Source organism: Prosopis cineraria, unplaced genomic scaffold, assembly GCF_029017545.1.
Source record: "Prosopis cineraria cultivar Desert tree isolate PC_DT_omini unplaced genomic scaffold, ASM2901754v1 PC1720, whole genome shotgun sequence".
Taxonomy (NCBI): Eukaryota; Viridiplantae; Streptophyta; class Magnoliopsida; order Fabales; family Fabaceae; genus Prosopis; species Prosopis cineraria.
The window spans coordinates 2,099-28,673 of record NW_026557045.1 but is presented as its reverse complement, the minus strand read 5'-3'; the positions used below and the strand labels follow the sequence as shown (position 1 = coordinate 28,673).

At 32.4% G+C, this 26,575-nt stretch overlaps 3 protein-coding genes across 5 annotated transcripts; 2 read left to right on the top strand and 1 right to left on the bottom strand.

Annotated features, from left to right (window-relative positions):
* Nucleotides 1-4: 4 nt before the first annotated feature.
* Nucleotides 5-534, top strand: LOC129300721 (NADPH-dependent aldehyde reductase-like protein, chloroplastic; the record flags this gene model as incomplete). The annotated part of the gene is given in 3 exon segments (XM_054939304.1): nt 5-100; nt 103-145; nt 148-534. Coding segments are annotated over 3 exon segments (288 nt in total), but the record flags the coding sequence as incomplete, so codon positions are not given.
* Nucleotides 535-2,672: 2,138 nt separating this feature from the next.
* On the top strand, nt 2,673-7,342 carry LOC129300722 (uncharacterized). 3 transcript variants are annotated; one of them, XM_054939306.1, is made up of 6 exons: nt 2,673-2,847; nt 3,046-3,144; nt 4,437-4,665; nt 5,456-5,547; nt 6,114-6,224; nt 7,039-7,342. In XM_054939306.1, the coding sequence occupies exons 1-6, from the start codon at nt 2,752-2,754 to the stop codon at nt 7,078-7,080; spliced, it is 669 nt and encodes a 222-aa protein (XP_054795281.1). In that variant the 5' UTR covers nt 2,673-2,751; the 3' UTR covers nt 7,081-7,342. The 3 variants fall into 3 exon arrangements, with proteins under 3 accessions (XP_054795281.1, XP_054795280.1, XP_054795282.1); XM_054939305.1 differs by having other exon boundaries at nt 7,008-7,336; XM_054939307.1 differs by lacking the exons at nt 6,114-6,224; nt 7,039-7,342 and adding an exon at nt 5,760-6,107.
* A 2,700-nt stretch (nt 7,343-10,042) lies between these two features.
* Nucleotides 10,043-12,582, bottom strand: LOC129300720 (glutamate-1-semialdehyde 2,1-aminomutase, chloroplastic). Its single transcript, XM_054939302.1, has 3 exons — nt 12,293-12,582; nt 11,641-11,814; nt 10,043-11,348 (listed from the first exon to the last, which is right to left on the bottom strand). The coding sequence occupies exons 1-3, from the start codon at nt 12,452-12,454 to the stop codon at nt 10,281-10,283; spliced, it is 1,404 nt and encodes a 467-aa protein (XP_054795277.1). The 5' UTR covers nt 12,455-12,582; the 3' UTR covers nt 10,043-10,280.
* Nucleotides 12,583-26,575: the final 13,993 nt, after the last annotated feature.

Genomic DNA, 26,575 nt, shown 5'->3' with positions numbered 1-26,575 from the left:
AGGTCACGGCGTGTACGCGGCGTCAAAAGCGGCGGTGGAGACGATGGTGAAGATCTTAGCGAAAGAGCTGAAAGGGACGGGAATCACGGCGAACTGTGTGGCGCGCCGGGGCCAATCGCGACGGACATGTATTTTTCTGGAAGAGTGAAGAGCAAGTGAAGAAGGCTATAGAAGAATCTCCTCTGGGTAGGCTTGGTGAGACTAATGATGTGGCTCCTCTTGTGGGATTCTTGGCCTCTGATGCTGGTGAGTGGGTCAATGGTCAGGTTGTTCGTGTTAATGGTGGCTATGTTTGACAGAGAGAGGGAGAAGACATGGCCATTGTTATCGCTGAACCCTGGTCAAACGTATAGAAAAGCCCATCATCAATCCCCACCCAGGACAAGTAAAAAACCAGGCTCTTAATGAAAAGTTTTTATATGGATTCAAATACCTAGTCATTTATGGTTTATTGAATAAAATTGCACCAGTTTTTTGTGAAAGTGAAACACATTACATGTCACTCGTATTCATAGTAGCTAACCAATTTAAGAAGAGACTTGGGTTAAGTCTACCATCAAATATCGGATACTTCTACCCTAACCCTTCTTGCAGCATCATCATGATATTCATGTGGAAGGCTTCTCAGTTATGTCTAGAGGGTGATGCTCTATATGGGCTATGCTTTTCCTTTTTCAATTCTCCTTACTTGATAGTAGAGGAATATCTGACTTGTTAATTTTTTTAAATGTTTTTCTAACCCAATTTTAATTTTAATTTTAAAATTTATTATGGTGGTTATTATAAAAATAATAAATGTTTTAGGACAAAAATAGAGAAAATGACAAATAAATCATCAAAAAAACGAGAAAATTCTTTCGAAGTCTATACAAACTTGTCGACATAATTTTCTTTTTGATGAAATGACCATAATGTTTCAAAAGTAATTGACAACTTCAGAATAATGATCACCACTTGTATTAGATGAATGACTAAAATGGAATGATTATGTTCATTTTATAAGTATTGAATCTTGAAGTTAAATGACAATTAGAGAAATAAATGACTACTTTTTTTAATACAAATAACTAAAATAGTGTAGGAAATTACTACTTGTAAAAACTCAACTGAGAAAATGAAAGTAGTCCTTTCCTATACGTGTTTTTTAATTATTTGCATAATGAAAGTAATCATTTTTATTTTGAAATTGTCATTTACTTTTGGAGACAATATGATCATTTTGTGAAGAAAATTAACGTTACGTGTTAGGGACTTAAAAATAATTAGATGTTCTTCTTTTGTCATTTGCCTATTTAGATGGGATTAATTTGTTAGTAGTCTTCCTAAAAAATATAGAAACCTAAAAAATAAAAAATAAAAAATTGGTCTTAATCTTAAAGTTTAGAAATCAAGATAAAATACACTTTCAAAATTATTTTAAGATATTTTACATATTAAAATGAAAAGAATATAACAATACGCATCATTTTATTTTTTTAAGAAAATATCTGCAATAATGTCAGCAAATATAAATAAAATCTTTTAATGTTCACTATTTAAAATTTCCTGAATTTGAGAGCATATGAACGTTCATGATTTTACCATATGATAAATAATACTATTTGCTTTGTGTGAGTGGCTTCAATAATGTAATATTTGGGTGTTAAATATTGGATATTTTTTTTATTCCAAAAAAAAATTGGTGAAAAGGATTTTGTTTAGAATGGAAATTAGTCCCACAGACCAAATACAATTGAAGGATCAAAGTTAATATTTTATTATTAAACAATTTGAATAAATGATCGAAATGTCTCTCTCTTTAAACCAGTGAAATTGAAAAAAAAGGACTGTTTGTTTAACACATACAACCTAAATCAAAAACCTTACACCTCAAGCTAATAGCATTGTACCTCGAGCTAGAAGCCTTGCATCCAAGTGCAAGGCTTTTGACTAGGGTGAAAGACTTCTGACTTGGGATATATAAGTTAAACAAACAACTTTTATTTTTTTCTTCAATTTCATTGGTTTAAAGAGAAGGGTATTTCAATCATTTGTTTAAATTGTTTAATAAATAAAATATTAGTTTTGGTTCTTCAATTATATTTGCTCCTTGGAATTAATTTTCCTTCTAACGAGATTCTTTTCACCAATTTTTATTTTATTCTATCACCCACTATCTTGAAAATTCTGAGATATTATTATTTTTCGTCCAGGCAAATGGTTGAGTGTATGCAAAATTATACATTTATATTTCTCTAGCTACATTCATAATGTCACCCATAAACTAAAATCAAATCTAATTTAAAAATTGAGGAAAATTATAAACAACTGCAGATTAATTTTTCTGGTTATCATTAAGCCCATTGATGATAGTCTTATTCTTCGTAATTTAAAAAATATAATTTATAACTTATAAATTATATTTTTTAGTGTTAATATTTTTTTTTGGACAAAAAATGTTTCGGGGAATCAGATTTTTAAGACTTACCAGGATCAAAAGCCTGGGCACCTGAAAGGATTAAATACAGTTCTATATATTACATGCAATCTAAAAATTAAGTAGCAAGGTTTATTATTTATTATTATCATAATTTTTTTTATAATTTTTATATACTAATCATAATTTATATTATATTACAATAATTTAAAATTTTGAATAAATCATCCACGTCCTTCGTGCTGCAGAATTGACATGGAGTGACGACTCGCAACCTAGCGCCAAAGGATATTAAATTTGGAGACCACCGTTTCGCCTTCGCGCGAGGGAGAACAATGGAACACCGGCAAAGTACAGTATCTTCAGCGTATAAGCGACCATCTCTGAAATCCAATTCTCAATTCAACAAATCTCGCATCTGGAAAGACAAGGTTGTTTTCCTCACTTCCCTTTTTTCTGCGAAGATTATCACTCTACTTGTCTGATAATACGAATATCACTTCAATTTTGTTTTTCATTTAGTCAATTGGTATAAGTTCTTTTTATGTTTGATTCCCCTTCTGTAAGTTGTTTCGGTCATGTTTGGTGGTTTGATTTTCTATAACGATGAATTATATTGCAATTTATAGTTGAGGGAAAATTGCTACAAAAGGGTACGAGAGGGCCGGACTCGCTTACTCTGGAAAATGAGAATAGCTACTTCTCAGTCATGCAAGCAAAATCAAGAGGTTGTCTTTGCCACTTAACAATGCCTTATTTCTTTCTTTTTTTTTTAATTTGAAAAGGATTTATGTGCAGTTTAATGGACGTTAGCTTACGCAATTTCTTATCCTCAATTTACCTATGACAGCTGGTTGCTTCCTATATGAGTTGGATGATGTGATCTTATGTTGGTTTTGCTTTTGCTTATAACACCTTGCAGTTTGGTGATAGACTTTTTCTTTTTTGTAAGCTTATTTGGATATCTTGATTTTTAAGGATCTATTCTAGTTGGCTAAGTGATTCACTGTACTCGACATTTCCCTATAATTTATTTTTTTCTGACTAATTTATTTATTCCGAAAGAATGGGCTGTTATTGTGGGTGTAATGTTGACTGGAAAATATATAGCGGGAGCATCAATGCTAAGTTAAAGCCTCATGTCTGAACTAGAAAGATGACCTGTACTATGCTAAACAAAAATGTTATCGACCTTGAGCTGGTACTGATTCAAATTCTGCAGCCTGTAGACCTTGGTTTTACGCTGCAAACCATGTGCAAGGCTGAAATGCCATTTGCAAACATTTTAGATGATTACATGTATTCTTTTCAAATTTATAGTTCATTCAATTGTGCTTCTCTAGTTTAATGGAAGTTTAAATTCAGTCCCTTTGGTTCCATTTTAAATTTCTTCTGGTTTTCAAATAGATAAGATCAAAATGATTACATTTTGATGCACGATGTTGACATGGATTGATGTGATTCTATATTAGATGTAGAGTGCCATGTCAGTAAACTTTAGTGCCACATCATCAGAATATTTTTCATTGGACCATGGGTGACAGAATTTGCCGTTGACAATTAAAAAGTTCATTAATGATGAGGCTCAATTGGAAGGATTTTGAAACTAGGTGAAGGACTAGGGGAATTGAATTGAACATTCTAAAAGACTAGAAGAAGCAAAAGTGAATTTTAGTTTCAATATTAATTCTAGGTATACAGCAATGTTCCCATAGATCGAAAGACGTAGTTTAGAATAACTAGGGAGATATAGCCATTTGCCAACAATGTGTATGCTCAAACGGATTGATCCCTAGTGAAGTTAACACCTAAGAGATCTATTTGGCAATATCTCATGTTGGAAGCAATTGCTGATAATATGGTATTGTTGATAAAATTTGAAAATGTAACTGCTTTATTACTCAGACCTTCAACAGATCAGTTTATAAGACTTTGAGGGACTCTAGTTACATTCTTGTATCTTAGGATTATCCTAGATGTGGTTGCATTTAGCATCTTTTGACTATTTACCTGGTGGCAGGATATAATCAGATCTGCACTCCAGGATATTGTATCTGATGAACTTAAGAAAATGAAGGAATTGTCATTTTATAACCCATCTAAGAATCCAACTTCTGATTCTGAGCTTGACGACATCCTATGGGAATACGATGGTGTTCATACTACTTACCAGGGTGAATGTGAAGAGATGCTGCTCGAAATGCAAAGGATATTTTATGAGGATCTAAAAGCTGAACCAAATATAGAAGGTAAAATTATGCTACCTGTTTCAAACTATTTTTAGCTCTTCCAAAACTGTATCACAGTAGAACTAAACTATTACGTTAGGCTCTTGGGAACTATGCTATAATACAAGGTATAAAGGTGCAAGTGTTTCTTAAGAACCCAGTAGTGGTTTATTTATTATTTTTGTTTGTCTGTTCTGATTATATTCTAATCAGTATTTGGTTATCTGACTTTATCTATTAACCTGTCTATAGTCTAATCAGTATTTGTTTATGAGCCTATGTACTTTAATATCTTCTCATCATTTGATATCTCTTTAATATGCTTCACCCTCAATTATTTTACTGATAATGGAAAAGATTTTGAATTATCTTGTAATGAGAAATCCATTCTTTTCTTAATATCCTGTTACTTTGGATTCTGTTTCACTGGACAGTTGATAGAACCTTCAAATATTTGTGGGCAAGGTGACTTGGCAATATCTGAAAGACATTATTTAAGTTATGCATTTATTTACTTCTCTACACGCCTAAATAGGTTTTGTCCATTGATGTTGTCGTTTTGGTGACTAGTTCTGAGAAGATAAAGAGATGAACCATGTGAAAGAGCTGAGAGTTCTTAGGTGAACGAGAACAGGAAACACTCATTTAGAACACAGAGAGATCTATGAATGGAAGAAACATTTTGTTGGAAGCCTATTGCGGGAGTTCAAAAAAAAAAAAAAAAAAGGACATGCAACTGCCAGTTTGACTTAGCTGTTGTGATCGTCTTACTTCACTTATTTGTTTGAATTTCTTACTTGTCTCCTTGCAGCCATCGATTGCATAAGTGAAACATGGCAAGATGAAGAAGATGAGTTCTTGGCTTGTGCACTTTTTGAGCATATGCAACTAAATTCAGAGGAGGTAAATTTTTTACAAGCATGGCATTTTTATGCAAAAAAGTGCAGCATAAACATAGTTATTTGCATGAATTCATGTTAAACGTCATATATATATAGTGACAAATTTTCTGGTTGGTGACAATATTGGAAGTATGGGATTTTGATATGGGGCTTTATCTTGAGCTCTCCAACCTTCTAGCTTTGAGGCCTGATTCTTCCTGGTTGCCATCACAGGGTCTTCTTTGAAAGCTAGCATAAAGACAGCTTGCATGGGCAATGAGGGTGCTAAATATATGATGGGGCAAGAATCATCTTATTAGAACTTATTAAAAACATGGCTGCCTCATATCTCTTTTTGCCATGCTTTAGTTTATCATCCACATCATCTTTTAATCAATATTTTCACTGGCATCGCTATACTACAACTTCCCTGGAACCTGGATGCTGCATTTATGTTATGTTGCAAAAGTTGTCCATTTTGTAGCCTCTTCACACTCTTTTTTCTTTCAAACAGAATTGTTTTCCTTTCCCAAATTAATTTGCATGAAGACTTTCATTTTGATTATTAAAATTTGGAAATGATGATAGACACAAAGACAAGAGATCTGGTGCCCTATTTGCAAACAAGGAGAGCTTAAAGAGAATCGTGATCTTATATACTGCACCCGTTGTGAACTTCGACTAAGTAAAGCCAATGAGGTACTCACTTTTCCTTGCCTTGTCAAGAATGTTATACTCTACCATTTAAGAACTGATTCATTTATTTAATTATGGCTTATGAGCTTCTAATGACTTTCAGGATGTGGTTTTAGAATTATGAAGTCGTAGTCCCTATCAGTAAATCTAATGACGTTCAGGATGTGGATTTCATAAGTTTATTAGAGATTAATAGTGGATTTCATAAGTTTATTAGAGATTAATCTTCTGAGATTTATCTTTTCTTGCATAGCTATATAAGCTAGAATTGTGCAAAAGGTGTGTGGTAAGGTGTATTTAGATAAGTGTTAACTAAGCCTTAGTTTTGGAACCAAAACGTGTCTGGTGATATCAATGTCAGTGTTGATCCTTTGGAAGTATCTTGGTTTATGAGAGACATGTTATGGGTTCATTGTGAAAAAGGAGACGTCGAAGGTTGAGAAAAATAGAACGTAAAAAGGGGTTTTAAAGATAAAAAAATGGCCTTCGTGTTTCAACTTTTAAAATGTGTTAAAAGAAAAAAAAAAAGGCATTAGATATTAACAAGTGCAGAACAAATATAACGATATAATATATATTATAGGAAAAGGATAAAAACTAAAGGGACCTTAGTATTCTCTTCTACTGCATCTGTATGCTATAAATTATAATGGTTGATTACCATGATCTTTTTATATTCTTTCGTTGGAGATATTCCCTCACTTGGTGGTAATTTCTGTCTCTAATAATACATCTGCCTTTACTGTAACAAAACTAGTTATAATATTCTAATTATTAAAATTTCAGCTTACTTTGGACTTCTTGCGAGGTCGACTAGCTGATGCTTATACTGAGCATTTTAACAAAGGCTGCAGATTGAAGCCCAAATTTTGTCTGGAGACAAGATTTAATTTAACAGCATTGTATATTTCATGTGAAGGTTGTGATACATTTGAAATTGTAATTTAAAATTATTGTTGAAGTTTTTTTTTTAAAAATAATTTGGGTCTGTTTAGGTTTGGCTCAATGAGTTAATTGTAATTCTTCCTATTCCTATCCCCAAGAAGGATCCTAATCTCCCTAGTGTTTGAAAGTAGTTTGTAAGTTCTAATATGAAGATAGATTATAAAATTGTGGTTGGCTCTTTAAAAATTAAAAACCAGGAGAAATGAAAGGTAGGAAAATTATTTGAGCCTTATGGTAGCATTTGGTATAATATATAAAATTTTAAAAACCAAATTAATTGTTTCAAATAATAATAATAATAATAATATCCATTCATTTTACTTTTGTATATAATATATTGAAATATTGATTATTCTGTCAAGTTATCGCATCCGAATTACCCCATATGGATTGCAAAGTGTAGCCTTTGGAATCGTTGTAACTTTTTTGCTTTTGATAATTTTTACAGCCAAATAAGTGAATATATTTCGTTAAAAGAATTACTATGTAACTTTTAATGCTGTTTGAAAGCCATAAGAACTTTCATGCCCGAACTTGGCATTGAGCTATTTGTTACAAATGTTATATATATATATATATATATATATAATTTACAATTGATATTACCAATTCTATTTAGATTTATATTTATCCTGGATTCAAATTCATGCTTTTTTTTTTGGATAATACAAACTCTTGCTATTTTTGTTTTTGGTGAAAAACTCTTGCTATTTTACTTGTATTGTTGCTCTGTACGTTGCGTGTGTTTTTCATTAATTTCTTATCAAAACGCAAGCTATGGCTATGTTTATGCCAAACTCTCTTCGGCTGAAGTACTAGTTTCTTAGATTTCCCCCCTCTTTTAGAAAGGTAAATAATAGTTGGCAGAATAGCATTTAAATCTCAAAATATTGATTTAATGATAATGATAATGATAGAGTTTTAAAAAAATTTCTGAAATATAAATTACAAATATTGATTCAAATTATTACAAACAAGATCTCAATCATAAATTAAAATTTACATATGAAACTTGAATACTTTATCCGCAATTAAGATGCTTAAACTTACAATTATTTAGATTGATATTTATAATTTATTTTTTTAAAAAAATTTCATAAGAAACTATTATTCAATCAATCTTTTTCACAATTTCTTTGAATCCCATTTATATTAGTGTCACATCATGGACATGGTACTTTCTTTTCGCGCCAGCTGCAAATCCAGTTTTGCATTCGATAGAGCTCGGAGCCCGGTAGTATAAATTATAAAAATTATTTATCTCTATTTCCGCCGAAATCATATTATCATGTGTTTTACTGCCTAAACTTTTATTTCTCTCTATTTTATTTTCTTGGATTAAAATATAATTTTGCTCTTAAATTATTTTTAGTAAAATAATGTTGCTCCTAAATTATTTATCGTAACAATGTTATTCATAAACTAATTAAATAAGAGCAATGTCATCTACACTGTTTAAACATTCATTGTTATAGTTAGTGAGATTTAATTTTCATAAGTTAAGGTGTAATTTTGTTCCTAAACTATTCTTAAAATAATAATGTTACCCTTACCATTTAAAAATCATAAAATTAAATAAAAATAAATTATAATAATATTAAATTTATATATAAATATAAAATTATAATAATATTAAATAAAAATAATATTAAATATATATATAAAATAAATATAAAAAAATTTATAATATGGTAATAAAATGTCATAAATTAATAATATTATGATTTAAAATTTTATAATAAGAGTGGATTTTAGTTACATTAAATATTGGTATGTTCAAAAATATTTATATTTATATTTATAATTATCTCAGCCCACAAACCCATTAGAAAATCACTGACTCTCTCATGGGACGCCGCCGACCTTCAAGATTTTTACGTCGTCCTCCTGGATGACTCCGCCGTCTGCAACATGGCGTTTCATGTCCTCTAAGTAAGTTTTTGTGACTTGTATTTAATTATTCATTAATTAACTCTTATTGTTTTGTTTCTTTTTAATTGTTCGCTAGCCGTCATTTGATTAAAATGCAGGAAGAGAGGCGTGAAGGAAAACCCAACGCTAAAATGGAGGTGGTCGGAAAAGTTTCAATGGACTTGACAATGGCGGAATTGCTTGATAAAGAATTTATATTTTTTCTTATATTTATTTTATATATACATTTAAAATTATTTTTATTTAATATTATTGTAATTTTATATTATATATACATTTAATATTATTATAATTTTATTTTTATTTAATTTTATGATTTTTAAATTGTGAAAGTAACATTGCTTTTCTGAGAATAATTTAAAAGCAAAATTACATCTCAATTCATAAAATATGAGTCACACTAGTTATAGTAACGTATGTTTAAATAATAAGAATAATATTGCTTCAATTTAATTAGTTTAGAAAAAATATTACTACGATGAATAGTTTCGTAATAACATTACTTTTTTGAGAATATTTTAAAAGCAAAAATGTATCTTAATCCTATATTTTCTGAAAGTGTTTATGATTCTTTTAGATAAACTAATGAGCTCGCCAGCAAATATATTAATTCAGATTTCTGTGGTAAATTGGTCCCAAGAGCCCTCCAATGTTAGCGTAGATTTCGCACCTAAAAGGTCTCTTTTAAAAATATTTATAAATTACCCTTTGTAAAGCATATAACCAAATAATTACCAACTGACTTGTAATTTTGTAGTACTAAAAGAAATTGAATACTATTATAAGATTTTTCAAAAAAATAAATAGCTATTGTCTATGTCTTGAGCTCTAAATGAAATCAATTATTATTGTAACAAGTGTTCTTAATATAAATGCTGTGTTAAACTCAGGCTGGCAATAAAGGAAAAAAGCAGACTCCGAACAAGAAAATGAACTCCAAGAGCTTGAGGGAGGGAGGGAATGAGATTCATAAGGCAAAGAATTCTAACTCTTATAACTACGAACTGAAAAGGCATAAAGTTACAATTTAGAATAATATACTAACAAGCTACATGACGCAAAAATATTACAGGCTGAATCAAAACCATCAAATAATACTCTACATTAACTTGCTAAACAAGCCTTCAGGAACGAGAAAATTGACCTTCAAGAAACTCAGAGCAATGTTGCAGAATTCAACACTCAAATCTGCCTTAAAACCTTCTCAGCAGCTGCTATAGTCTTTTTTATGTCATCAGAGGTATGTGCCAAGCTGGTGAACCCAGCCTCAAATTGTGATGGTGCCAAATATACACCTTCTTCCAACATTCCCCAATAGAACCTAGCAAACTTAGCCGTGTCACTCTTTTTGGCATCGGCAAAATTGTAGACTGGTCCTTCGGTGAAGAAGAACCCAAACATGCCCCTTATATGGCCGCCACATATTGCATGACCTGCTCTCTTCCCAGCTTCAATGATACCTTGAATTAGTTCACCTGTTATTTTATCCAAATACTCATAGGTTCCTGGCTCCTTAATGCGCTTCAGAGTCTGTATGCCCGCAGTCATGGCCAAAGGATTGCCACTCAAGGTTCCAGCCTGGTACATAGGTCCTGCCGGTGCCACCATCTCCATAATATCTCTCCTCCCTCCATATGCACCTACTGGCAGACCGCCACCAATGATTTTTCCTAGAGTTGTTAAGTCAGGAGTAATGCCAAAATATTCTTGAGCTCCACCATAAGACAAACGGAATCCGGTCATAACTTCATCAAAGACTAGGAGGCTATCGTTTTCCTTTGTGATTTTGCGTAAGAAATTAAGGAAGTCAGGTCTGGGAGCAACAAAACCAGAGTTTCCAACCACAGGTTCAAGGATGACTGCTGCTATCTCTCCTTTGTTTGACTCAAAGAGCTTCTCAACGGCTGATGAGTCGTTGAATGGTGCTGTAAGGGTTTCAAAAGTGGCTGCTCTTGGAACACCAGGGGAGTCAGGAAGTCCTAAGGTGGCAACTCCACTACCAGCCTTAACAAGAAAAGGATCGGCATGACCATGGTAACAGCCCTCAAACTTGATGAGCTTCTCCCTGCCAGTAAAAGCACGGGCCAGGCGGAGGACTCCCATGCATGCTTCAGTGCCTGAGTTAACAAATCGAACCATTTCAATGCTTGGAACTGCATCGATAACCATCTCTGCCAGAGTGTTTTCCAGAAGACAAGGTGCGCCAAAGCTGGTTCCCTTTTTCATTGTCTCAGCTAGAGCTGCAAGCACCTGAAATGCATATAAAGCACAAAACTTTACCATGAAGCAAAGTCCAGAACGTATTAAGTTGCAATGTCAAGATATCTCAGAGTAATCTCAGACATAGTGAATTGGCAATGTTTTCAAATCTTAGTTTTCTATGAGATCATCATAAGAAACTAAATAAAATATTTCTCAAGTTTGGTGTATCCACAGGACAAAACAAAATCAACAGTAACAAGTATGATTTTGCAGGGAGAATAAACAAAGTCAGTTAAACATATCAGAGTAACAGCAAAACTATATTGGGAAAGAACATAACCCCATCATCAGCATGACCAATTATTGCAGGCCCCCAGGAACCCACATAGTCAATGTACTCGTTGCCATCTATGTCCCACATGCGAGAACCCTTGACAGAATCAATCAGAATTGGCTGTCCACCAACAGATTTAAAGGCACGAACTGGAGAATTGACACCTCCAGGCATTAATTCCTATAACAAACAAAAAAGAAGATTTGAATTAATCAGTTACCACTGTTCAACCACAAATAGTCAGCAAAAAGAACGAAAACAAGTCATCATTGGAATTACAAGATATCAATTTTCAAGTTTCTAAATTCTATATTTTGTCCATTTCATTTGTTCACATTTCAGACAATGAAAATAAAGCATGTCAGAGCAATCTGAAACAGGGTGCAAAAACGCTATATAGCATCTCTAATTACAGGTAAATGTAAGTGTAAGCAAACATCTGCAGAAAATGGCCCACAAGACAACAACACTGAACGGCGACATGCTAAATATTAGGTGAAAATTAACAAACTTATGGCTAATCAATTGAATATTTCACCAAAAAAATCCCAATCGAAAAGGCGAATTTCAAAACTTTCAAAATATCAAAGGAGAAAAAAGCCCATTGCAAGGAAATCAATCAATCACTAAGAAAAAGTATGGATTGGATCGACAGTACCTTAGCGGCAGCGAAAGCTTCTTCTGACTTTCGAAGGGAGAGGTTTTTCTTGGTTTTCTCGTCGACCGAAACGGCCATTGTGACGGAATGGGCTCGAGAACGGATCGTGGAACGCGACAGCCCTAAGCTGAGGCCAGCTCCGGCGATAGCTGAAGCAGCCATTTGGCTTCTGAGTGAAGAGACCCAAGAGAAAGGAAAGCGAAGAAGAAGAAGAAGAAGAAGAAGCAGAGGAGGACGAGGAGGACGAGGAGGAAGCAGACAACGACGATAAGAATTGAGATTGTGAAATGCCTTGGTCTTAGCTTTTGGCTATGACTAAAGGCCAAAAGACGCCAAGTAGATCAAGCAATCCCGATTTTACAAATAAAATATCCAAGGAATTTCACCAAATACATGCACCAACCCACCCACAAGCTCATTCTATTATTAAATATAAGAAAAGTTCATCATTTAATTTATATAATTTTAATTTAATTATAATTTAATATTTAAATTTTAATTTATTGTAATTCAATCCTTATAGTTTTAATTCAATTATAACTCAATCTCTAAACTTTACTTCTTGTATTTTAACTTTTATAAATTAAACTATTTAAACATTAATTCTTATATTTTAAAAAATAAAATTATAAAGAATAAAAATATTTTAATTTTTTAGTATTTATAATATTTAAATATTTAAATATTTAAACTATAATATTTTGAACTTTTAACATTTATAATATTAGTAATAAAATTATAAAGATTAAAATTATTTTACAATTTATTATAATATTTTAAATTATTAAATATTTTTAATATTTATAAATATTATGAATATTAAAAGTTTAAAATATTTTTAATATTTTTAATTTTATTTTTAAAATATAGAGATCAATATTTAAATGGTTAAAATTATAGAGACTAAATTATAAATGGCCAAGTTTAGGAATCGAGTTACAACTGAATGAAAATTATAAGAATTGAATTACAATGAATCAAAATTCAGGAGTTAAGTTATAATTGGATCAAAACTACAGGAATCAAATGATTAATTTTTTCTTAAATATAATTAAAATTAGAGAAAAATATTTTGTCTTCTATTTTATATAAATTTTTAATTTAATTCTTTAATTTTATAAAATATCTTTTGAGTTCTCTAATTCTAACACTATTAGTTTTAAATAATTTTTTCTATCAATCATTATTATCTTAAAAAATAAAACTTATAATATATCAACATTTAACAATATTTTGTCAATATTTAAAAGTTTAATATAAAAAAATTTTGAGAAAAAACTAACAATGTCAAGACTAAAAATTTGAAAAGATATTTTATAAAATTAAGGTACAAAAATAAAACTTTATGCAAACTTTATCTTGTTCTTAAAATTATTTTTTTAAAAAAATTGATTATGTTAAAGTAAAAATAGTTTTAGAATTAAAAAAAAATCAGCCAATAGTAATGATAGCTGGGACTTAATGGTGATGGCTTATAATAATAATAATTGTTCAATGTCAATGTAATTTTTAAAAATTAAATGTAATATATTTTAAAAATAAAAAAATAAAATGAAAACAATTCTAAGATGTTTCTATTTTTCACTTTTAAAAACAAAAAAGAGAACATTTTTTAAAATAATTGAATTAAAAAAATTATCTAAACATGTTTTTTTTTATCTTTTTGTCTTTAAAAATGAAAAACTACTTCTAAAAACAAAAAACCAAACAAGTTCTAAATAATTTTTATAATTATTTTTTTGACTTTACGATAACTTCATTTATTACTTTTTCTTTCTTAAAAAAATAATGTATTAGAATTTCAATAGTCATTATTAGATGTACTTATATAAGATATTTAATAAGATATAATTAAAAAGATATAAAAAATTTAAGAGATTAAGGTTTTACCCATTTTTTTAAAGTTATGAATTAGTTATCAATGTTCTATATTGTGGTATGAAGGGAGTACATTATATGATTTCTTTTTTCATATAAGCAAAATAACAATTTTTAAGAAATATTTATGACATCTTTTCTCAATTGCACTTCATTAAATGATAATATCATTAAATTAGAGAAAAATAATGGATTAATCATAAGGGTGTTTAATTCAAATTTTTTAATTTTAGACATAATTGTTAGAATTAACCAACAGTCTTAAATTATGTGAGTTGGCTAAAATTTGTTTATATTTAAAAATGGAGTAGCACATAGCTATATAATATAAATTTTATAAAAATACATTATTTATAAATTATTAAGATTATAATTTATGTAGACTTTCTGTAAAATCATGGGAACCGGAAAAAAGAATGAATTTTAAAAAAAAATATTAAAAAAAAGAGTGGACTTTGGTGGGGGATTAGGTTTGTGAGTAGAAATTTAAGGTTTATAATTTAAACCATTATTTTAAAAATTTAACTAGTCAATAGACTAGAAAAATCAGTGAGTCACAAGTTTTACAATTTAATCGATTAGACGGGTAGTTGAATCGATGATACAATAACAACAACAACAACAAGCCTTTATCCCACTAGGTGGGGTCGGCTACATGGATTGCAAGACGCCATTGTGCTCTATCATTTATCAAGCTTTTAGGAATATTATTAATTAAGAGATCGCGTTCAATAACTTCCAAAAGTGTTCTCTTAGGCCTTCCTCTACCTCTCTTAATCGGACTCAAAGTTATATGTTCTACTCTTCTCACTGGTGCCTCCCTTGGTCTTCTTTGTACATGCCCAAACCATCTTAACCAATTTTCTACCATTTTTTCCTCAATAGGTGCCACCCTCACTTCTTCGCGTATGTGCTCATTTCGAATTTTATCTTTACGTGTATGTCCACACATCCATCGTAACATTCTCATCTCTGCTACTCCAACTTTATGCTCTTGTTGTCCCGTTAAAGCCTAGCATTCACTACTATATAACATTGCCGGTCTGATAGCAGTGCAATAAAACTTTCCTTTAAGTTTATTAGGCACCTTACGGTCACAAATAACTCCTTTAGCTTTTCTCCAATTAAACCACCCAGCTTGAATTCTATGTGAAATATCTTCACTGATTTCGCCATCATTTTGAATAATGGCTCCCAAATATCTAAACTTTTCCACTTGAGGTATAATTTGATCTGCCAATTTCACTTCCAAATTATTTTCGAATAGTCCTTTACCAAATTTACAATATAAATATTCCGTCTTACTTCTACTCAAACGAAAACCTTTCGACTCCAATGTCCTCCTCCATAACTCAAGTTTGCAATTAACCTCTTCTCTTGTCTTTGCTATAAAAACTATATCATCCACGAAGAGCATACATTTCAGGATTTCCTCTTGAATATGTTCCGTCAAAACATTTAAAATCAAGTTGAACAAATAAGGACTCAGAGATGATCCCTGATGTAGTCCAATCTTTATAGGAAAATCCTTTATTTGACCATTAGGCGTTCTTATACTAGTTTTTACCCCTTCATACATATCTTGTATGGCTTTAATATAAGCAATCCGTACTCCCTTTTTTTCCAACACTTTCCAAAGCACTTCTCTTGGTATACGGTTATAAGCTTTTTCCAAATCAATAAAAACCATGTGTAGATCTTTATCTTTACAACGATAATTTTTCATTAATCCTCTTAGTAGATAAATCGCCTCTGTAGTTGATCTACCTGGCATAAAACCAAATTGATTCTCAGAAATACTTGTCTCCAATCTCAACCTGTGCTCAATTACTTTCTCCCACAATTTCATTGTGTGGCTCATGAGTTTAATCCCTCTATAGTTAGTACAATTCTGAATATCTCCTTTATTTTTATAAATAGGAATTAATGTACTTCTCCTTCACTCATCAGGCATTTTCTTGGACCGTAAAATCACATTAAATAACTTAGTTAACCATCTCACCCCTTCTTCACCTAAACATTTCCACGCTTCGATAGATATACAATCAGGTCCGTTGGCTCTACCATTTGCCATTTTCTTAAGAGCTTCCTTTACCTCCTTATCACATATTATTCGATAGAATGACAAATTTTGTTCTCCTTACCAGTTACTAAATCCTCCAAGTTACTAGATGAATCCTCTCCATCATTGAAAAGTTTAGAAAAATAAGTCTCCCATCTATTTTTAATTTCATCATCTGTAACTAAAATTCTTCCCTCTTCATCCTTAATACACCTTACCTGTTCTAGATCTCTTGATTTTCTTTCCCTACTCTTGGCAATCTTATAAATATTTTGCTCTCCTTCCTTCGTCTCAAGATTCTTATAAAATTCTTCAAAAGCTTTAGAACGAGCTTCACCCACAGCTCTCTTAGTTTCCTTCTTAGCCATACGGTACCTCTCCCAATTTTCCTCATTGTTACACAGATGTATGGCTTTAAAATAGTTCTTCTTATACTTGATTTTGTCCTGTACACTATTATTCCACCACCAAGACTCCTTATCTCTCGGACTAGAACCTTTCGATTCTCCCAAAACTACTTTTGCAACCTCCCGTATCTTTTTAGCCATATCCTCCCATATGATGTTAGCACTTCCCTGAGAATCCCAAATTCCTTTATCCAAAAGATTTCGCTTGAAAATATCTTGCTTCTCACCTTTTAATTGCCACCACCTAATCCTTGGTGTTACTACTTGTCGACGTTTTTGGATTTTACTCATAATACACACATCAAGGACTAGGACCCTATGTTGTGTCGTTGCAGCATCTCCAGGGATCACCTTACAATTTTTACAAAGTTTTCTATCTGTGTTCCTAACCAAAAGAAAATCAATCTGCGACCTTGAGGCTCCACTTTTGTAAGTGATGAGATGCTCATCTCTCTTCTTGAAACAAGTGTTGGCAATCTTAAAATCATACGCCAATGAGAAATCAAGAAGAGTTTGCCCTTCATTGTTTAGCTCTCCAAAACCAAAACCACCATGCACCCTCGCATACTGACCAGCTTCCCTCCCGACATGCCTATTAAAGTCTCCTCCAATAAAAATCTTTTCACTCTGTGGTATGTGTCGAATCAACCCCTCCAGATCCTCCCAAAATAATTCCTTAAGACTGGCTTCTGTCCCGACTTGCGGCGCATAAGCGCTAACAATATTAACAGTCTCACGTCCAATTATCATTTTTAAAGAAATAATTCTGTCTCCAATTCTGCTAACTTCTACAACGTTCTTCTTCCACTCCTTATCTATAATGATGCCTACTCCATTGCGTGCACTTACTTTTCCTGTATACCAAAGTTTGAAACCTTGAATATCCTTAGCTTCTTCTCCACGCCATTTTGTTTCTTGCAAGCAAAGGATATTGATTTTCCTTTGAATCATAACCCCTACAACCTCTACAGATTTACAATTTAATGTCCCAACATTCCAAGTACCAAATCTAATTTTGTTCTTATGGACTAACTTCTTTAGCCGCGTGCGTCTAGAATGACGCGGTAGCCCTTGCTCATTTAACACTACATCCGGGCGCCGATGCAGCGGCTCTAACTCACTTATCACTGTACTCGAGCCATGCAGCGCGTTACTTACGGGCAACGACCTAGCATTAACATTATAACGTCTATTGTCCATGTTCATGATAAATTCAACAAATTTTTATATTGGCTGTTAATGGCCTAACACAACCCTCCTCCTTTACCCGGGCTTCGGACCGGCTATAAATATAGTCGGAGTTAGTTGAATCGATGATATAATAATAAAATAAAAAATAATATTTATATTTAAAAAAGGGATCAAAACAGTTTAACCACTCCTAGTTTTCAAGAACTGTCGGGGTCAAAATAAGCCAACTTGAGTCAATTACTAAAATGGACTAAATAGTTGAACCAGAACATTTTCTTTTCGGGTGATAGTTTAACCAGTCTGATTGTTAGAGTCTATTCGGGTCTGAAAACAGTGTTTTAAACCATGCCTAGCTAATGTCAACCTTGTTGCTTTTTTTTCCCTTCTTTTTCTTTTTAAGTAGAAGGAGCAGAGAATATCTTCACAAAGACTTAGAATAATGGATAAATATCTTTTAACTAATTTATTACACGTACGAGAAGGTTGATTCAACCATTAATAATACTAGAGTTCCTTTGTCAAGATTTCTGGCTACTTGAAAAGTAACTTTCGACTATAGAAAAAAGATTTCTGACGACTTGATCGGTGATTTCTTGGTGACTTAATTAAGAGCGTGATTTCTGATCTTGTTTCTTGCATTTTCCAGCATCGGATGAAGCTCGACAGGAGTACAAAGCACAACAGAGTCTTCCTGATACAATAGTCACGCGAGAAGTACTCAGCAGCAGATGATTTAGGTGTTCTCTTGGCTGGTTTTGCTTTTGATATGTTGACATTTCCCTCCCAGAAACCATGATGCCTTGATCGTTGAATATTTTGATTGTTTTTTTAATTGGGATTTCTCCGGTTCCTCTGATTATTGCGCCTACTTGGTTTGCCTCTTGGAGCTCATTAAGTTTGTTTTCAAGTTTATTTAGGGAGCTTTTTGGCTCAATCTCCTGTTCTGCTTTTACTTTGATTTGTCTGGGGTTTGTTTTCAGTAATTTGTTCCCAGAATCTTGCTTTAGACTGGTTTGTGTGATCATTCTTCAAGATAAATCAAACTTCCTTATAGGCTAGATAGATTGTATTTTTGAGTTTATCAACGGTAGAATCGTTAATTAGGGCCCAACCCATGGGCCGGCCTTTTTAAGCTCAAAAAAATCTAAGATCAAGCTGATACTTTAAAGTGTAAAATGACAATTCGAGCTTAAAATGCCAACTCTAAAATAAAATGGTTGGCCCTTTAGGGCTAAGACCAGTCTTTTTATACTATTTTATAATTTTTTTGAATTTTAATATTAAAAAAATTATAAAGATTAAGTTTCCTCTGGTTACTTCAAACCTTTGAGAGGTGAAATGTTTACCCCTCACTATACCAACTTTCTAAAGCTTCAATAAACTCAAATGGTGCTAAAAATGAACCTCACTACATCTATACCACAAGAATTTCATCATTGTCTAACTCTTGAAGCTTTATCAATATATAACTCCACACACTCTATTTTTACTAACTCATAATCACTACCCATTCATACCTAATAGGTTCATTAAATTCCATTAATGTATCTTATCATTAATAACATCCCAAATCATCATTAATGCACTTTAACCTCTCCCAACTACTATATTTATGTAAATTTTTAGACATTAAATGCTCCCATGTACTAATCACTTCTAAAATCATCAATGTGATGTTCTAATATATTAAACAACTTCTATTATACTTATTTTAACTAATGGAATCGGACACATACTCCTATGGACTAAAAATCCATCTCCCAAATCAAACCCTATCATCAATCATCAATAATGAGGGAGAGAAAGGAAGAATAAGACACCATAAACTTATCTTGAGTGTTTGAGAGCTTTAAAACATCAATAATGGAAGCCAATGAGCGTGCCCTAGCAGAGCTCCTATGTTTTTTTCTTTTCTCCCTCTTGTCTCCTTTGTTTTCTCTCATAGACGCGATCTAATTTATCCAAAATTTTGTCCGTGTGCTGTGACGCATAGTATAGAGAAGCCTGTTGCATTTAAATTTGTCTCTATGTACCACGACAAACCAATCATGCGTCGCAATGTGTGGCACAAAAAATAATTCTTTACTTTTTCTTCCTCTTTTCTTGCCTGAATGGCCCGTCATCAATCCGAACCCACTTCTAGGGCTGAAATCATAGCAATTTTACCAAGTTAAGCCCTTTTGGCCACACACCTCATTAACTCACTAATTAGCCTCATTAGGTTAGTAAGCAAGGGTTAAATTTTCTTAAATATTACAGTTCGTGTAGATACCAGTAGAAGGAGCATATCTACATTGTCAGCTCCTGAGATCCAAACTCTTGAAGAGAACGCACATCCAAAGCTCGCAATTAAAAGGTAACTCTTCTATCCACCTTGACTTAAACGATTTCATTCGGTCTACATGAAAAAGCATTAAAAAAATTTTAATCTTCCGCTGCGCCTCCTTATCCAACACCTCTAGCCACAAACGTCATTAATTCACTAATCATGCTCATTTAGCTAATAAATCATGATTAAATTTTCCCAAATATTATAACAAGAATGTAAAGTTTCTTAGTCATTTCTAGCACACATTGTGGAATAAATTAGGGACTAACTAACTCTTTCCTATCACTACCCATCCACAAACTAATAGTCAAATTGAAGTGGTCAATAGAACTATGACTACATTGCTAAGAGCCATAATTTAAAAGAATTTGAAGAATTGGGTGAATTATTTACCTTATATTAAATTTGCTTATAATATGGTTTTTCATTCTTCTACTTCTTATTATCCTTTTGAAATTGTTTACAGATTTAACCCTTTACATCTCATTGATATTTTACCTTTTCCTTCTTTTGAATGTACTAACATTGATGATAATAGGAAAGATGAGTTTGTGCATGATCTACACACCAAGGTAAAAGCTAATATTGAGAGAAAGAATGAGCAATATACCAAGCAAGATAATAAAGGCAGGAGATGTGTGATATTTGAATTTGAAGATTGGGTTTGGGTGCATTTAGGAAAAGAAATATTTTTCAATCAAAGGAAATCCAAACTTCAAGCCTGAGAAGATAGAGTTTTTCAAGTTTTATAAATAATTAATAATAATGCTTACAAGATTGATTTTCCTAGATCTTATGGCAATTTAGTGCCACATTTAATGTTTATAATTTTCTTTATATGATTCTGCATATTTGAGGATGAATCATTTTCAATTGGGAAGGAATAATAGACCCCAAGGCACTAACAACACTAATGATATGGCAAGGATGGCAAGGAAGCTTAGAGATGGCATGCAAGCTTAAGAGGAAATTGTAGGTATAAAGGAAGAAGCTCAAGAAGTCCAACTGTTCAAGTCCAACACACCAAAAGATCCACTATGATAAATTAGAGGCCCAATGACAAGCGGCCAGACTAAAGCCATAAAGTATGCCTTATTTTATCTTGTATAAGAGGTCCATGAACTAGAGCCCACTTGGAGCACACCCCTCTAACCTAAAGGAGAGCTCTTAGGCTTGTTCAATGTCCTAGAAATTCAAGTCCAAGAAGACCTAAGTTTGAGTAGTCAAAACCCTAACCCATTCAATGGAAGACTCAAGGGTGTTCCTAAACCAAGCATTGAAGGAATGATCTCCTAGCATCATAAAAGTCAAGATACAATTTGATTTTGGAGCATAAGAGGCATGATTTTTCTTAGATTGAAGATCCCTTAATAGCTTCAAATTGGTTTCTTATTTTTGCAAAACTTTGACTTGATACCTTTTTTATAGGATCACGATATTAGTTTCCTATTTTCTTTTTATCTTAGTTTCCTATTTTAAATCTAGTCAAGATTAAGTTTGATTATCATATTTTTCAATAATGTAATGCCATAATTTTAGGATATATATTTTCTAAATTATGTGGCTAAATGTTTATTATTATTTTTTAATATTATTTAGAACAAGGGGATATGAATGAAGAAGAATTCATCACCTGGTTTAATAAACTATCCAAATACTCCACTTTTTTAAGGAACCACAAAGATGATGAGTAGAAGGTTGAGCAGTTACTGGAGAAGATGTGACCAGCGTATTGCTAGCAGTTAGCACCCCTTGGGATTACATCTTTTAGGATTATGTGTAACAAGTTGAGGACTATGGCTAGATGAGGCTAAGAGGAGGAGAGACAATTAGCGCTGATTCTCATTGTACATGAGATCCTATAAAAGGGGTTAGCAAGAAATTTGGATTTAGTTATAAGAGCTCTGGATTTGGTAATTCTAGAGGAAGGAAGAAGAACTTTCAGAAGCGATCTTAGTCTAGGGATCTTAGAAAAAAAGTGATTCCCTTAAGAGATATGGTGGGCGTAATCAGATCTCACAATACTATTCTTTTGCAACTACTATGACCAGACCAACTCAAGCCCCACAATGTACCAAATGTAGGAGATATCACATGGACTGGTGCTAGCCTTACTTCAGATGCAATTAGGTGAGGCACATTACTAAGTATTGCCTAAAGAAGTAGAATATTCCTAGGCATATATCTATAATCCCTAGCTGTGTGTTTGCAATGTCCAAGGAGGTGGCCAAGATGTCTCTGAAGCTAATTAGAGGTATTATTTCTCTCTGTGAACATTCAATTGACGGTTTGTTTGACTCTAGTGCCACATACTTGTTCATATCAAATGATTGTGCTAGAAGGCTAGATATGGATGTTTATGAGTTTTTATTTGTGATGAAAGTGTCTACGCTGGCTAGTGCCTTTGTTAAGACTAGTTGCGCTTGTTTGAATATTAAGCTAAAATTCAGTGATCAAGTTACTACAATAGATTGTGTGTTTGCCCATGAATAAGATTGATGTAATTATGGGTATGGATTGGTTGTCTATAAATATAGCTATGCTTGATTATAGTAGAAACACTACGTCTTTGCTTGTGTATGTTGCCTTTGAACCAACTATGAAGTCTCCACAGCTTTTGTCTACCACATAAGTAGAGAGGTGTGTCATACATAAGTACCAGGCATATGCTGTATTCTTCTCTATTTGATTTACATTAGAGATAGGGATTGATAAGATTGATGTGGTTAGTGAATTTTTAGATGTATTTCTCGAATAGATGTCTAGTTGCCATCTGAGCAAGAAGCTAAATTCTCCATTGACCTAGTACCAGGAATTAAGCCTATCGTTAAGGCTTCGTACTGAACGTCACCTTCTAAGTTAGTAGGGCTCAAGAAGCAAATAGATGATCTATTGGAGAAGGGTTTTATCTATCTTGGCATGTCATCATAGGGTTTGCAGGTGCCTTTCATAAAGAAGAAGGATGACAACTTGCAGTTGTGTATGGACTATTAATAACTCAACAAGATGACAATAAATAACAAGTATCCCTTGGTTAGGATTGATGATTTGTTAGATCAGCTGGTAATAGCTTCTATGTTCTCCAAGATTGATCTAAGATCTAGTTATCATTAGTCAAGAGTAAGAATTGAGGATGTCTTAAAGATTGCATTCTGTATATGGTATGTCCACTATGAATTCCTAGTTATGCTTTTTTGGGTTAACAAATGCCTCAACAGTATTCATGGATTATATAAACTGCATCTTTTGGTTCTAATTGTAGTAATATAGACAATATTAGAACTTGCATGAATATAGTAATGATATGTTATTGTATTTTAGCCTAGAGAAGTGTATGTGTGATGAAACTATTATATGGGACTAAAATAACAGTGCAAGTGTATATAAAATGTTTATGGATTTGTTTGGAGAGCCAAAAGACTAATTGAAATTATTTTTATCTTAAATATTGCATTGTACCCCTTTTAAGTTAATATGGGGTCTTAAATGACCAAAATGTGATATGTATGTTTGTAATTGTATTTGAATGTTCAATTAGATGTATGTTGGTCCCTTGAACGTGGTTAAGGCCTTGGTTAAGGTTAATGACATTTAGTTTGTATTTGGGACACCTTAGGGTTAGTTTTGTGTGGAAAAAGAGATTGTTTTGTACCTTGGTATAAAACTTTCAAATGGAATATTATTTTTCTTGTAAAATCAATGCCATTAGCTAGGTAACTCAGTTAGCTACTTGTAAGCATTTAAATCACTCAAATTGGACATCAGTGAAGAAATGACTTGGAAAGACGTCATATGTACATTTAATTTAGGATTCCATTGATTTGCAAGAATTTTTATATATTATTATAGTTTCAAACTTTTCAAGTATAATAGAGTGTTATTACTCAATTTTAAACCTTTCTACCATGGTAGGGACCTTTTTATTCATATGCTGTATAAATTATTTTTGGTGAGTTTAACTCTAATAACTATAGTAGACCTTCAAGATAAGTTTTTCCCTTTTCTACTTTGGTTAACTCTTTTTAACTACAATTAATTCATTTTTATCACGGTAAGGGCATTAAAGTATTTACTCCCTAATTACCATTGTAATGTGTGGTGATATGGCTAAGTAATTGTAGTAATATAGGCAACATTACAACTTGATATCAGATTTTTGAGTTTTGAGAACTGGTCTTGTGTTTGGTTGATGTTTGTGATTCTGTATTTGTATAGAGTTGACAATTATCATTATTACACATTATTTCTCTTATTGAGCTAGTGACTAACTTGTTTCTTTTGTGATTGCTTCCATCTTTAAGAAAGGAGAATGCTGCAAGGAGGTAAAGCCACTACTACTAATAATATTTCAAAAATTGTTCCACAACCAAAACAACAAATATCATATAAACATGTGCCAACATTGGAGTAGCTAACACCTCCCCCTAACAGTGAGAAAATGTTTGGTATCAAGAATAAGGTTGATGAGCATGATATGATTTTTAAGAGGAACAAGGGGAAAAGTAGTAAGAGCATAAGGAATCATGGTCGTGGTAACTAAGATGAGGACATGCATGAGGAAGAGATATATAAGGAGGATGAAAAGTACAAGGACAATATGTTTAAAAGGTTGGAATGCACTAAAAGGTCTAGTGGCAGTGGCAGTGAGGGCTATATTGATCAAGCTTTAAAGAGTTTCACTATAACAAAAAAATAACACATGTCAAAATTTTACTCTAGGTGCTATCATGATAGCATATATCATGTGATAAGATGATGCGTTGTGATACATCATGCCTACATTGCAATACATGGCACAAAGGATTTCTTATTGCAGCTTATGGATTTATTGGTCGTAGCATGCATTTTCTGTGTTATATGCCATGGTAGATGATATATGCTACAGCAGATGGTTTAGAAAATAGAGAAATGACATTTTTGCCCCTATTTCAATGTTATGTTTTCTTTCTTAAATGTGATGCTTCCAACTATTTTAATAATCTAATTTAACTTATGTTTGAACTCAAATAATTTAAAAATAATTTTCTTAAGATCCTAAACTTTAAAGATATTTTAAATTATAAATTGTTGTTTCACCTTTTATATCATAGTAAATCATGAGGGGTTAATTAACTTTTAATTACATGATAGCGTGTGATTGTTAAGTGTTCTGGTAATGGCAAAATCAATATTACATTCTACACCAGTTATGCCCTATAACTGGTTTAGAAAGTCTATTTATTTTTTTTTGTTTTTTTCTAGGGCACTCACAACTGGTTTAGAAAAAGATTTTCTAAGCTGGTTACATAACTAGTCTTAAAAGTCTTGAATTTTCTAAATCACCTATATCTAACAATTTAAGTATTCTAGCCAACTCAGAAACCTAAGATATTAAGGTTAGATTTGGCTATTTGGGCTTTTTTATGTGTTCAAGTATTTTAAACTCAGTCTGAATAAAACTTGGCTCAAATAAGCCCAATCAACCTAAAATGTTGCCTCTATATTCAAGGTATATTTAGTAGAGTTAGGAATAAGGGCTAGGCCTATAGGCCCTATTTAAATAAAAGTTTTGTAATAACCTAAGAATTTAAGTAAAACTAAATATATAAATTTCTATTTTAATAGTAATTATATTAGTACTTGAAATATTTATGACCAGATGGGCTATTAGTGTAGTAGAAGATGGTATAAATCTTAGGCAATAGGTCTCATGTTCGAATCTGATGAAGGCAAGGGAATTTCATTTTCTTGCTTTTTGTTTGTAAAATTACTAAATTGCCCCTCATCAATATGATAAAAATCTGCACTCTCTAGAGATCCAAGAGAAAGAAGAAAAGCTTGAACCCAGCCATTCTTCAATCCTCTACTGTGCCTTCACTTTCATCGCCTCCGTGGCCAATTGCCGCCAACATAGGTGCTGTTGCTTTGTCCGCCATTGACCAATCAGCTCGTGGCTTCTATTTTTGTTTCCTTTCCTTGTTACAGATCAGTGAGGTTTCTTCCTCTTTACTATTAGTGAGGGTGTATAAGCATTCTTCTTTCCCCTCACTTGTTTCATTAATACTGGGATGCTCATCTTTCCTTTGTTCATAGTGATCGTTTTTTTCCCTTCATTGTTTAGGCACACCATTTTCCCCTTCTTTCTGTGTTCGGGCATCGTGAGTCACTTAAGGTGGAAGCTTTGATCTTTTCTCTTGTTACATGAAGAATTTATGTTGTGGGAATGGATTATTGGCTGTGGGAGGTTCAGTTTGTTGGCTGTCATTTTTCCCGTGCAATCATTGTCTTCTTTTCTCCTTATGTATGCTAATGTTAATAAAGGTAAAGAAGTCTGAGCCTACTTAATTCTCATAGTTTCTATGCATGAATCATTGAATGGATGATTGAAAAAAATGGTCTCCTCTATTTCTGCTGTTACACGTACTGTTAAAGGAAGG